This window comes from Oncorhynchus keta, chromosome 18, assembly GCF_023373465.1.
Source record: "Oncorhynchus keta strain PuntledgeMale-10-30-2019 chromosome 18, Oket_V2, whole genome shotgun sequence".
Classification (NCBI taxonomy): domain Eukaryota; kingdom Metazoa; phylum Chordata; class Actinopteri; order Salmoniformes; family Salmonidae; genus Oncorhynchus; species Oncorhynchus keta.
In genome coordinates this window covers 28535176-28549413 of record NC_068438.1, presented here as the reverse complement: position 1 = coordinate 28549413, position 14238 = coordinate 28535176, and the positions used below count along the sequence as shown (strand labels likewise).

The window sequence follows — 14238 nt, the reverse complement described above, 5'->3', positions numbered from 1 at the left end:
CAGGTCCTTATGGTAGCCCAAACCTGGAGAAGGGTGGATGGTGGGGGGAGGAGAGAGACAGATAGAGAGACAGAGCGACACAGGGGGCACAAGAGAAAGATTGAGGTTTGATTGTTCATTTTGGAAGCTATGGTCCTTGGTAGATGGAAGGACTAACATTATAGCTTTCCTGGCACTATAAATAGGCAGAGAAATACTACTGCTACAGTAGATCACCGATAGAGTGCATGAGTCCGCTGTCCACGTTGGCGTTGAGGAGGTTGGACATGGCCAGGACAGTACAGTGTCTGGGGGAGGCCAGGCGTCGAGACATGCCCCTCTTCCTCCCAACCACCGGCTAGCCATCATCCTCCACCTCACTGCAGTCATTCAGCAGGTTCATGAACAGGGTAAAGTACCTGAGTACAGGGGGTAAAGCAGGGTTCAGAACACTTAACAGGCAGTTTGAATTAAAATCATGTGCACATTTAAGTTAATGTATTCCTTTACTTCTATACAGAAAACAGTTTATTTTGCGCGTGGAAATGTTACAGCATGCACAGTAAACAGAAAGCTGAAGAGCAGCAACAGATAACTAAGTCTCTCTGGATAAGCACGTCAGCTACATGACTAAAAGGTATAAGAGTGTATATGGGGCGGCAGGGTAGCCTAGTGGTTAGAGAGTTGGACTAGTAACTTAAAGGTTGCAAGTTCGAATCCCCGAGCTGACAAGGTACAAATCTGTCGTTCTGCCCCTGAACAGGCAGTTAACCCACTGTTCCTAGGCCGTCATTGAAAATAAGAATTTGTTCTTAACTGACTAGTTAAATAAAAGGTATATGAGTAAAGCATGTTGTAGTTACTTGAGGAAGAGCTGGGACTTGAACTCCATCAGCTCCACCCCGCTCCACCCCGTCTCCCTCCTCTGGCTGAAGAGGCAGGCCAGCTAACAGAGACACCGCCGCCTCCATACTGGCTTGGTCCAGACTTGATATCGTCATCAGCAGCCTGGTTGGAGGTGCCCATCACCCAGTCTGTCAGGTACTCCACCAGCTTGTTCCTGGCAGATGTGGTGAGGGGTTGAATTAACAAAAATGATTGATTCTTGAAGAATATAAATGTCTCATGAGCTGTCGTACCCCATCAGAACTCAAAATATACACTTCTTTTACTCCAACGTTTATAAACTAAGTAAATGTAAACAAAACACTACATAGCCTCAACGCATTGTTAAAACTATCATTTTTATATCAGGTATGGTCATTCTATAGCTCTGTCTGTGAATTTGGGAGTGGTAATATTTCTCCAGACCAATCCAACTTTTTTAAATTGTTTGAACTGCTGACTGAAGCTTTAAGTAGCATTTAGCTAGTTTGGCTAGCGTTAAGCTAGAGTTTAGGTCTGTCCAGGAGGGAGTGCCGTCTCTGTCGCTCACCTGAACTTCATCTCCTTGCAGAAGGACAGGTCGTCTCGTCTCTCCATCATCACCTCCACCAGCTGGCACAGCTTGGTTTTCATCTGGATGGCATGCAACATGTTGCCTGTGTGTCGAAGAAGCTTCCGATGCTGTTCCTTAGCTTGTTGAAGAGCATGTGGTACAGGACCGGGCTGAGCTCCAGCCCCAGCAGCTCCTTGATGTTGGTGCGGACGTGTAGACCCACCCTCTCATGACCACATACCAGCAGGACCAGCAGGCGGTCCGGGAACCTGCCCAGGGGGGTTTCAGTGGAGGAAGAGGAGGAGCAGGTGGCTGAGGCTCCAGCTGCAGAGACCTCACAGACGCCCACAGAGACCATAGAGTACTTGCGTTCGCTCATGGGGCCCATGGGGGGGGGGCTGTAGGTGGTGGGGCCACAGGGCTTGCTGCGCTGGGACAGACACACCCCACCCAGAGCACACAGGAAGCCTGTCATGTTGATCCACTCCTGCAGGGGGAGACAAATGGGGTAGAGTTTGGAGCAATGGTACCTATATTATTATTTTTTATTAACAGTGAAACACACCCAAATCCTAAAATGTAAGTGCTCTTACCTGACCATCCTCCACCTTGTTTTTGGGAAAGTTCAGAATCTGTTTGGTGTCCTGCTCCCATTTTTCATGCGTGTCCTCCCATGCCTGGGGTGAGACATGGAAACAAGAAGGGACAAGTCACTAATACTGGAAGGATGTAAGCAAGGATAAACTGTATTTTATGCTTCTTTATTCTTTCACAACTCAGTGTTTCCTGCAGTGGGGTGCTCTATCCTTCTCAACAAGGCCATCACTCTCTTCTGCAGGGTGAAACGTCCTACCAAACAGAGAAACAAGTAGCGGAGTCACTGTCTGAAACCGTTGGTGTTCCGGAGTTATAAATTGAGCAGCTGCTGAAAAATGAGCTCCTGTATATATTGAGATTTAAATGTTTTTTTAGAGTGAAGTACATCGAAAAAATCAAGAGAAAACTGCAAGACTCAATAGAAGACAAAACAAGGAACAAGCCAAAAAGACAGGCTTTTGAAAAATTAACTATTTTTCATAAAATTGTACAGTTATCTTAGCTAGCTGAATTGCTAGCAGAATTGTTACTTGTTGCTAAGCAGTTGCTAGGACTCTTCTGGAAGAAGCTAGCTAGCTTACAAAGAATAACAACAAAAAATATCTAGTTAACAGAAGAAAGGAAGACAAAATAAGGACAAAAGAAGGACAGAAGAAAAAGGAAAAGAAAGAGGACAACAAAGTGAAACAGTCAGCACTTCTATTGCAACTTTGTATTTCGTCGTCTAACATAGTCTACACTGCTATCTGCCCAGCAGCTAGCCAGCTAGCAAACGTCCACCGTCTACCGAATAGCAGCACTGTAGAAACTATTACACTCAACTGAACGACTTGATTAGTGTAGTGTTAGCTAGCTACATAGTTGTCTTTGCTGTCTTCGTATCCAAGATAATTGTGTAGTTTAGAGCGTGTAGTCTTAGAGTGATTATCTTAATTTACCGAGGTTAGCTAGCCAGCTATTTGTCGTCCTTAACATAGGAGACACTGCTAGCTAGACAACAGCTAGCCAACGTCTACTGAATAGAACTTCCGCACTCAACAACCCGGTCGCATTCCGCTTCGCTCCACAGGTAGTATCACATTTTCATTTCATTTCATTACAGCACAACGGTTTGATTTGTTTGATCGTAGCTAGCTACATAGCTAGCTACATAGCCGTCTGTGTATCAAAGATAATTGTGTAGTCTAGAGCGATTTTCTAGGTTAGCTAGCCAGCTATTGTCGTTCTTTTAGCATACGTAACGTAATCAACACTGCTAGCTAGCTAGCTAGCCCCCGAATAGCAGCACTGTAGAAACTATTACACTCAACGGAACGACTTGATTAGTGTAGTGTCAACAACGCAGCCACTGCCAGCTAGTCTACAAAGTCAACAACGCAGCCACTGCCAGCTAGCCTACTTCAGCAGTACTGTATCATTTTAATCAATAAGATTCTTGCTACGTAAGCTTAACTTTCTGAACATTCGAGACGTGTAGTCCACTTGTCATTCCAATCTCCTTGCATTAGCGTAGCCTCTTCTGTAGCCTGTCAACTATGTGTCTGTCTATCCCTGTTATCTCCTCTCTGCACAGACCATACAAACGCTCCACACCGCGTGGCCGCGGCCACCCTAATCTGGTGGTCCCAGCGCGCACGACCCACGTGGAGTTCCAGGTCTCCGGTAGCCTCTGGAACTGCCGATCTGCGGCCAACAAGGCAGAGTTCATCTCAGCCTATGCCTCCCTCCAGTCCCTCGACTTCTTGGCACTGACGGAAACATGGATCACCACAGATAACACTGCTACTGCTCTCTCTTCGTCCGCCCACGTGTTCTCGCACACCCGAGAGCTTCTGGTCAGCGGGGTGGTGGCACCGGGATCCTCATCTCTCCCAAGTGGTCATTCTCTCTTTCTCCCCTTACCCATCTGTCTATCGCCTCCTTTGAATTTCATGCTGTCACAGTTACCAGCCCTTTCAAGCTTAACATCCTTATCATTTATCGCCCTCCAGGTCCCCTCGGAGAGTTCATCAATGAGCTTGATGTCTTGATAAGCTCCTTTCCTGAGGACGGCTCACCTCTCACAGTTCTGGGCGACTTTAACCTCCCCACGTCTACCTTTGACTCATTCCTCTCTGCCTCCTTCTTTCCACTCCTTTCCTCTTTTGACCTCACCCTCTCACCTTCCCCCCTACTCACAAGGCAGGCAATACGCTCGACCTCATCTTTACTAGATGCTGTTCTTCCACTAACCTCATTGCAACTCCCCTCCAAGTCTCCGACCACTACCTTGTATCCTTTTCCCTCTCGCTCTCATCCAACACTTCCCACACTGCCCCTACTCGGATGGTATTGCGCCGTCCCAACCTTCGCTCTCTCTCCCCCGCTACTCTCTCCTCTTCCATCCTATCATCTCTTCCCTCTGCTCAAACCTTCTCCAACCTATCTCCTGATTCTGCCTCCTCAACCCTCCTCTCCTCCCTTTCTGCATCCTTTGACTCTCTATGTCCCCTATCTTACAGGCCGGCTCGGTCCTCCCCTCCCGCTCCGTGGCTCGACGACTCATTGCGAGCTCACAGAACAGGGCTCCGGGCAGCCGAGCGGAAATGGAGGAAAACTCGCCTCCCTGCGGACCTGGCATCCTTTCGCTCCCTCCTCTCTACATTTTCCTCCTCTGTCTCTGCTGCTAAAGCCACTTTCTACCACTCTAAATTCCAAGCATCTGCCTCTAACCCTAGGAAGCTCTTTGCCACCTTCTCCTCCCTCCTGAATCCTCCCCCCCCCCCCCTCCTCCCTCTCTGCAGATGACTTCGTCAACCATTTTGAAAAGAAGGTCGACGACATCCGATCCTCGTTTGCTAAGTCAAACGACACCGCTGGTTCTGCTCACACTGCCCTACCCGGTGCTCTGACCTCTTTCTCCCCTCTCTCTCCAGATGAAATCTTGCGTCTTGTGACGGCCGGCCGCCCAACAACCTGCCCGCTCGACCCTATCCCCTCCTCTCTTCTCCAGACCATTTCCGGAGACCTTCTCCCTTACCTCACCTCGCTCATCAACTCATCCCTGACCGCTGGCTACGTCCCTTCCGTCTTCAAGAGAGCGAGAGTTGCACCCCTTCTGAAAAAACCTACACTCGATCCCTCCGATGTCAACAACTACAGACCAGTATCCCTTCTTTCTTTTCTCTCCAAAACTCTTGAACGTGCCGTCCTTGGCCAGCTCTCCCGCTATCTCTCTCAGAATGACCTTCTTGATCCAAATCAGTCAGGTTTCAAGACTAGTCATTCAACTGAGACTGCTCTTCTCTGTATCACGGAGGTGCTCCGCACCGCTAAAGCTAACTCTCTCTCCTCTGCTCTCATCCTTCTAGACCTATCGGCTGCCTTCGATACTGTGAACCATCAGATCCTCCTCTCCACCCTCTCCGAGTTGGGCATCTCCGGCGCGGCCCACGCTTGGATTGCGTCCTACCTGACAGGTCGCTCCTACCAGGTGGCGTGGCGAGAATCTGTCTCCTCACCACTGGTGTCCCCCAGGGCTCTGTTCTAGGCCCTCTCCTATTCTCGCTATACACCAAGTCACTTGGCTCTGTCATAACCTCACATGGTCTCTCCTATCATTGCTATGCAGACGACACACAATTCATCTTCTCCTTTCCTCCTTCTGATGACCAGGTGGTGAATCGCATCTCTGCATGTCTGGCAGACATATCAGTGTGGATGACGGATCACCACCTCAAGCTGAACCTCGGCAAGACGGAGCTGCTCTTCCTCCCGGGGAAGGACTGCCCGTTCCATGATCTCGCCATCACGGTTGACAACTCCATTGTGTCCTCCTCCCAGAGCGCTAAGAACCTTGGCGTGATCCTGGACAACACTCTGTCGTTCTCAACTAACATCAAGGCGGTAGCCCGTTCCTGTAGGTTCATGCTCTACAACATCCGCAGAGTACGACCCTGCCTCACACAGGAAGCGGCGCAGGTCCTAATCCAGGCACTTGTCATCTCCCGTCTGGATTACTGCAACTCGCTGTTGGCTGGGCTCCCTGCCTGTGCCATTAAACCCCTACAACTCATCCAGAACGCCGCAGCCCGTCTGGTGTTCAACCTTCCCAAGTTCTCTCACGTCACCCCGCTCCTCCGCTCTCTCCACTGGCTTCCAGTTGAAGCTCGCATCCGCTACAAGACCATGGTGCTTGCCTACGGAGCTGTGAGGGGAACGGCACCTCAGTACCTCCAGGCTCTGATCAGTCCCTACACCCAACTAAGGGCACTGCGTTCATCCACCTCTGGCCTGCTCGCCTCCCTACCACTGAGGAAGTACAGTTCCCGCTCAGCCCAGTCAAAACTGTTCGCTGCTCTGGCTCCCCAATGGTGGAACACACTCCCTCACGACGCCAGGACAGCGGAGTCAATCACCACCTTCCGGAGACACCTGAAACCCCACCTCTTTAAGGAATACCTAGGATAGGATAAAGTAATCCCCCCCCCCCTTAAAAGATTTAGATGCACTATTGTAAAGTGGCTGTTCCACTGGATGTCATAAGGTGAATGCACCAATTTGTAAGTCGCTCTGGATAAGAGCGTCTGCTAAATGACTTAAATGTAAATGTAATGTAAATGTCTTTTTAGTGACTCTCAGAGCATGTTATAGTGGTGTTCAAAACATAGTGTTTTTACTGACGGAGGCGAACTCTGTGAAGGTGGCGTAGTTGGGCAGGATGATCTGGACGAGCACCTCGTTAGCGGAACAGCGGATGTCAGCCTCCTCACACAGGTGTCTGAAGCAGGACATGGCCACCAGCACGGCCTCTGTGTCAGGGCTCCACAGAAACATGTATAGACACACCTCCAGTTTGGTCTGGGCCTGTCTGCAGATGGGTATTCCACTGCCCTGCGTGGCACACTCCTTGGCGAGCAGAGAGGAGTTAGACACGTCCAACACACATTTAGACATGTCCAACACGTGTATTTGACTTGTATAACTGCAAAACACTCCGGACGGTTTTCCAGACCTAAGCTAGTCCTAGACTTAAACATTATTTTGAATGGAAATTCTCTATTGAAAGTGCTTCTTAGTTCAGAACTAGGCTTAATCTGCGTCTGGGAAACTAGCCCTCAATGGTTATTCTGATGTGAGGTTAGAGTCCCTGACCTCACCTTGTTCTTTAGGAGGAACTTGTTCCTGCAGATAAGGATCTCCCTCAGCCACTTCAACACCTCTGTACTGTTCACCATCTGGTGACCAATCAGCTTCTTGCAGATCAGGAAGAGAACTAGGGAGCTGCAATGGGATAGGCCAGTGTTGGAGCCCAATGGAATCTCAACACACACCCCTAAAGACTGGGACTACTACTTAATCCATGACCAGTGTGTCTGTCTACATGGATTATCTCTGGACTGAAAAGCCCCCAGAACTAAACCATGTCCTTGTACCTGATGTCCCAGAAGGTTTCAATGGGGGCCTGAGGGTTCCACAGCTCAATGGTCTCAGGCAGGTGCAGCACCAGCAGAGCCTGGGCAGGGAGAGAGAGACAGATAGGGAGAAATATGCCTTACTTGAAGTTGATAATTCAATGCTAGGGAATAGAACTGAAGTGGACAGAATGAGAAAGAATAAAGAAGCAGAGTAGATGGAGTGAGAGTAAGGGAGAGAAGGAGTGTGAACTGACCTCCATGGCCTCCTGGGAAAGCTGGGATGTACTGACCAAGAGCACCAGCTGCACCAGGCCTGCGATCAGCTCTGCGTCTCCTGAGCCTGCTTCCCTGGGTTCTACAACACACACAATGTCAAACATGCATGTATGGGTGAACGCAAGGGCGGAGAGGAAATCGAACCACACACATAAGTGGAAGGGAGGGTGATTAACTATTCAAACAGAACCAAGGGACATTGTCTCAGTATATACAGTGGAAGTCGGAAGTTTACATACACCTTAGCCAAGTACATTTAAACTCAGTTTTTCACAATTCCTGACATTTAATCATAGTAAAAAAAGTCCCTGTTTTAGGTCAGTTAGGATCACCACTTTATTCGGTCATTATGGCCAAACAGTTCTATTTTTGTTTCATCAGACCATAGGACATTTCTCCAAAAAGTACGATCTTTGTCTCCGTGTGCAAACCGTAATCTGGCTTTTTTATGGCGGTTTTGGAGCAGTGGCTTCTTCCTTACTGAGTGGCCTTTCATGTTCTGTCAATATGGGACTCATTTTACTGTAGATATAGATACTTTTGCATCGGTTTCCTCCAGCATCTTCACAAGGTCCTTTGCTGTTGTTCTGGGATTGATTTTCAGTTTTCGCACCAAAGTACGTTCATCTCAAGGAGACAGAACGCGTCTCCTTCCTGAGCGGTATGACGGCTGCGTGGTCCCATGGTGTTTGTACTGTTTGTACAGATGAATGTGGTACCTTCAGGCACAATTTTCCAAGCTCTTTAAAGGCACTGTCAACTTAGTGTATGTAAACTTCTGACCCACTGAAATTGTGATACAGTGAATTATAAGTGAAATAATCTGTCTGTAAACAATTGTTGGAAAATGACGTGTGTCATGCACAAAGTAGATGTCTTAACCGACTTGCCAAAACTATAGTTGGTTAACAAGAAATTTGTGGAGTGGTTGAAAAACTAATTTTAATGACTCCAACCTACGTGTATGTAAACCTCAGACTTCAACTGTATGTGGTGGTTGGTGTCAGACTTACGTGCAGCATGAGTTTGGGGTCAGCATGGATGAGTTTGACCAGAGCGAGGAGGAGGCACTTGTAGCTGCGTGTATCCAGGTCTGTGGTTCTCTTTGAACTTAAGGCTGGTGGTCATTTCATCTTTAAATGACAGAGTCTGTCAGAGAGAGAAGTTGTAAATTTAGGTGTAGCTAATACATACTTTTCCTAAGAGGTTCGCTTACACAGGAAAACAAAAGGTGTTTCAAACGATTGGTGTGAAAGTGAGTGTGAATGTGTGTGTAGTCCCTTTCTCACCGGCGTCATGCTTAGTGGGGCATGTTGTGACGGCCCTGAATTTTTCTGAACAGTCTCAGTGCAGCTCCTTCCAATAGGACGCTTTCCCTTTAATTCCTGATTAAATAGCCAGCATCAGCTGCACAAAAGTGGGGTTGTGATGGAGACGTGAATGAGGATGTGTTCAACCCTCAGTTCCCGAAGCTTCTCTATTCCGTTTGTTTTGTTGCCGTTAAACGTGTGTTTTGTAGCCTAAGAGTTTACCCAGGATCGGATCCACTCTTTGCGGCCGTGGACTACACCTCTCTGTTCTTCGTGGCCTTTCTCCGCTGGAGATCTATTGGCGGATTGGATTGTCTGACTGACCGACTGACTACCACCTTTTTGTATACAGTATTTCATTTGTTTTGATGTGAGGTATACTGTGATGATTTATGTAGTTAGTTGTAGTTGAGGACTTAGTAAGAGTTGATACGCTTTAAAGTTCTGTGGTAAAATTATTGTTATATTGATTGTGTTTAGTACTGGGTTTACGCTACACTGAATGAACGGACAAACATTGCGTGACAAAAGTCACTTGAGTTCACTGAACTCCTTTACCGGGCTGGACTCTTTTTAGGCCCGAGGTACAGGACATTTCTGGAGGAACCAGAACTCATTGTGATATTATTATATGTGTGTGTGTAATCATTGTTGTTGCTAATACAACCCACGCAAAAGAATATAGTTGTTTTGAAGTTCTTCCCAATGTTTTAAGGGTTTATGAAAAGTTTATTTCCATCCTGACTTTTACATAAGTCCTTTGTATTGGTGTAGACTTGACGGACCAGATGGGACTCAATCCCACCCAAACTAAAAGGAGAAACCAATGTTCTCTCTGGTAGGCACGACCTACCTGGCACCCCTATAAATAATAACCTCAAGTCAAAACCGTTACAATGTGTGTGAAGGCCTTGCATCAATCGGCTCAGAGTGTCTGAGAACATCAGTCGCAGCTCTCCAGAGTAGCAGTACACTGCATCAATCTTAGGCCACCAGTCCAGATCAGACTAAAGGATGAAGAGGATAGCCTCCAGTATTTATGCTGCAGTAGTTTGTGTCGGGGGGCGAGGGTCAGTTTTTTATATCTGGAGTACTTCTCCTGTCCTATTCGGTGTCCTGTGTGAATCTAAGTGTGCGTTCTCTAATTCTCTCCTTCTCTCTCTCTCGGAGGACCTGAGCCCTAGGACCATGCCCCAGGACTACCTGACATGATGGCTCCTTGCTGTCCCCAGTCCACCTTGCCATGCTGCTGCTCCAGTTTCAACTGACCTGAGCCCTAGGACCATGCCCCAGGACTACCTGACATGATGACTCCTTGCTGTCCCCAGTCCACCTGGCCATGCTGCTGCTCCAGTTTCAACTGTTCTGCCTTACTATTATTTGACCATGCTGGTCATTTATGAACATTTGAACATCTTGGCCATGTTCTGTTATAATCTCCACCCGGCACAGCCAGAAGAGGACTGGCCACCCCACATTGCCTGGTTCCTCTCTCGGTTTCTTCCTAGGTTTTGGCCTTTCTAGGGAGTTTTTCCTAGACACCGTGCTTCTACACCTGATTTGCTTGCTGTTTGGGGTTTTAGGCTGGGTTTCTGTACAGCACTTTGAGATATCAGCTGATGTACGAAGGGCTATATAAATAACATTTGATTGATTGATTGAAGATCATTAATATTGCACTGCTGTGGGAAAGGCCAATGAGAACAGCACGGTCGTATCAAATGTACTTCGACTGAACTTGGTAGGAAGTAGTAGTGGAGACGGTACAAACTTACATTGGTGATGATTCTGTGCAGGGAGTTGACCAGGACAAAGTGAAAGGTAGAGGGGGAGGCGGAGGCCAAACAGACCTGAAGAGATTGTCTTTATTAATGTTTCGTCAAAAAAGCCGCTTTGACACCGAGGTATCATTAAGACATGGTCTGCACATTTTCTGCCAATGCGCTGAGCAGACTGACTGACCTTAAAGTGCTGATTGTTGTGAGGGTTGATACGGAAACAGGAGACGAAGCAGTCGATCATGAGGTCCACGTCTGCGTTCTGGCTGCCTGCCCCGCGAGAGAAGGACTTGGTGGGGTTGAAGAGCAGGGCCTGATGGGATAGATAAGTGTCTGTATGTGACCGTCTGCAATATTCCAAATGAACCAATTAACCCTTACGCAAGGGGCTTTGTGAAGGTCTGAAAGGATTGGATAGGTATTAGCAAAATGGTCATAGCTCCATAGCGGTAGCACTAGCACAAAAGTTGCACTATAAAAGTCTAAGGGGTAGCCATAGGCATATCAAACTGAAAACGTTTTCACAAAAACCTAGTGTTGAATAAACATGAAGGAGTTGAAGTGTTTCCATTATCCATTTAGGCAAATTGCACATGAATAATATGGCGACAGCCTAGATTCCCTCCCAGCCATCTGTCTCATGTCTCAGGTAGCCCACAAAGGCCAGCATGGATAGAGCGCAAGAATGTACTAATCTGCCATAGTCTAATAATTCCTACGTGCCAATTTATTGTCATGGTGAACCTTGCACTGCAGTTGATCTGAAATAATGGGATAGTAAAACTTGCATAGTGCTCTGCGTACCGTCAACACTATTCGGCAATCAACATTTATTTGAAAAACATTGCTTCTATCATCATTTGTAGCAATAAAGAAAGTTTTAAAAAATGGTGTCAATCTTTAGAGCATTTTTCCTATAGCTGCCATTTCATTACACATTTCAATGTTTTTTCCAATAAACCTGCATCAATGGAAACCTGCATCAATGGAAACCTGCATCAATGGAAACCTGCAACCTGTCATGTCCTCAAAGTGGAAAATTGTATTTTAAACATTTCACCAGCAGCCAAGAGGTGGCAGTAGTGAATACCATGAATAATACACTACATGTTCAATGGTATGTGGACACCTGCTCGTCAAACATCCCATTCTAAAATCATGGGCATTAATAAGGAGTTGGTCCCCCTTTGCTACAATAACAGCCTCCACTCTACTGGGAAGGCTTTCCACTAGATGTTCAAACACTGCTGCGGAAACTTGATTCCATTCAGCTGCAAGAGCATTAGTGAGGTTGGGCACTGATGTTGTGCGATTAGGCCTGGCGCGCAGTCGGCGTTCCAATTCATCCCAAAGGTGTTCGATGGGGTTGAGGTCAGGGCTCTGTGCAGGCCAGTCAAGATCTACCACACCGGTCTCAACAAACCATTTCTGTATGGACCTTGCTTTGTGCATGGGGGCATTGTCATGCTGAAACAGGAAAGGGCCTTCTCCAAACTGTTGCCACAAAGTTGTAAGCACAGAATCGCCTAGAATGTCATTGTAAGCTGTAGAGTTTAGATTTCCCTTCACTGGAACTAAGGGGCCTAGCCTGAACCATGAAAAACAGCCACAGACCATTGTTCCTCCTCCACCAAACTGTACACTTGACACTACGCATTGGGGCAGGTAGCATTTTCCTGGCATCCACATGCAGATTTGTCAGTCGGACTGCCAGATGGTGAACCGTGATTCATCACTCCAGAGAACACGTTTCCACTGCTCCAGAGTCCAATGGTGATGAGCTTTACACCACTTCAGCCGACGCTTGCCAGTGTGCATGGTGATCTTAGGCTTGTGTGCGTCTGCTCGGCCCAACATCAGTTTTTGTGCTGACGTTGCTTCCAGAGGCAGTTTGGAACTCGGTAGTGAGTATTGCAACCAAAAACAGGCAAGTACACTACGCACTTCAGCACTCAGTGGTCCCATTCTGTGAGCTTGTGGCCCATCACTTCACGGCTCACCGGTCAGCAACTGGTGTGGCTGAAATAGCCAAAACCACTCATTTGAAGGGGTGTCCACATACCTTTGGCCATGTAGTATATAATAATACACCAACTTCATAAACACAAAACAGCAGCACTGAATATAGATATATTGGTGCACAAACCTTTTCCAAACTGTTAATGACGGCAAGTTGGGCAGGTTTCTTCAGGGCTTTGAATTTTAATACCGTTTCTGAGAGGATGTAGTAAAAAGTAATAGAGTATTAGCAAAAAACTATTTAAAAACGAGTATGACAAACAAGGAATTGAGTGAGTGTGTAGCTACCTTGGAGCAGTCTTTTAAGTTTGGAGCAGTCCACGTTGATGTACTGCATGAGCTCTATATTGTGCACATCCACAGTGTCTTCTGAGCAGACTGTCAGCTCCTGCAACCTGAGGGAGAACACAATGGATAAGGACTCTCAGACACTGCCATAGAACAAGTTCGTCCAGTCAAACATGACATGCAGAGATATAATTCTACCAGTTTCTCAGGAGAAAGGAGGGAAAGAAGAGGGGGTGGAAGAGAGGGAAAAGAGGACAGCCTTGTAGAGGCTGTAACCCTGTGGCACCCCCATAGAGACTGCCAGAGTTCCGGACAATGGGCCCTCCGATTTGACACACTGAACTCTGAGAAGTAGTTGGCGAAACAGGCAAGGCGGTCATTTGAGAAACCAAGGCTATTGAATCTGCCGATAAGAATACAGTGATTGACAGAGTCGAAAGCCTTGGCCAGGTCGATGAAGACGGCTGCACAGTATTGTCTCTTATTGATGGCGGTTATGATACCGTTTAGGACGTTGGGTGCACCTCAGCCACGCTCTCGACCAGCTCAGAAACCGGATTGCATAGCGGAGAAGGTACGGTGGGATTCGAAATGGTCGGTGATCTGTTTGTTCACTTGGCTTTCGAAGACTTTAGAAAGGCATGGATATAGGTCTATAACAGTTTGGGTCTAGAGTGTCTTCCCCTTTGAAGAGGGGGATGACAGCAGTCACTTTCCAATATTGAGGAATCTCAGATGATACGAAAGAGGTTGAAGTTTGAGGTTGGCGGCGGATACTTTTCGGAATAAAGGGTCCAGATTGTCCAGCCCAGCTGATTTGTAGGGAAAAAAAATCATAATTGGTCGACCTCTACTTATAACTGGAACCTCCATCAGAGCTAGTTAGCTACGAGCTATTTTGCAGCTCTTTCAGAACATCAGCTGTCTGGATTTGGGTGAAGGAGAAGCAAGGGGTTTGGGCCAGTTCCTGCGGGGGGTGCAGAGCTGTTGGCTAGGGTAGCCAGGTGGAAAGTATGGCCAGCCGTAGAGAAATGCTTATTGAAATTCTCGATTATCGTGGATTTATCAGTGGTGACAGTGTTTCCTAGCCTCAGTGCAGTGGGCAACTGGGAGGAGGTGCTCTTATTCTCCATGGACTTTACAGTGTCCCAAAACTT

The 14238-nt window shown here is 47.3% G+C and overlaps 1 protein-coding gene and 1 long non-coding RNA gene across 2 annotated transcripts in view; both read right to left on the bottom strand.

Moving 5' to 3' along the window:
• LOC127908722 (uncharacterized) lies at positions 1 to 2337 on the bottom strand. Its single transcript, XR_008068140.1, has 5 exons — positions 2011 to 2337; positions 1415 to 1904; positions 843 to 1039; positions 217 to 398; positions 1 to 23 (listed from the first exon to the last, which is right to left on the bottom strand). It is a non-coding gene; the product is annotated as an uncharacterized LOC127908722 (long non-coding RNA).
• LOC127908715 (neurofibromin-like) overlaps positions 1 to 13188 on the bottom strand; it is a 72223-nt gene extending 59035 nt beyond the window's left edge. Inside the window, exons 1-7 of the mRNA XM_052467855.1 lie at positions 13082 to 13188; positions 10959 to 11087; positions 10772 to 10846; positions 8700 to 8835; positions 7665 to 7765; positions 7429 to 7508; positions 7153 to 7276 (exon numbers count right to left, since the gene is read on the bottom strand). Of these exons, the coding sequence (XP_052323815.1) occupies positions 7153 to 7276; positions 7429 to 7508; positions 7665 to 7670 (210 nt within the window). The 5' untranslated portion in view covers positions 7671 to 7765; positions 8700 to 8835; positions 10772 to 10846; positions 10959 to 11087; positions 13082 to 13188. The remainder of the gene's footprint in view (positions 1 to 7152; positions 7277 to 7428; positions 7509 to 7664; positions 7766 to 8699; positions 8836 to 10771; positions 10847 to 10958; positions 11088 to 13081) is intronic.
• Positions 13189 to 14238: the final 1050 nt, after the last annotated feature.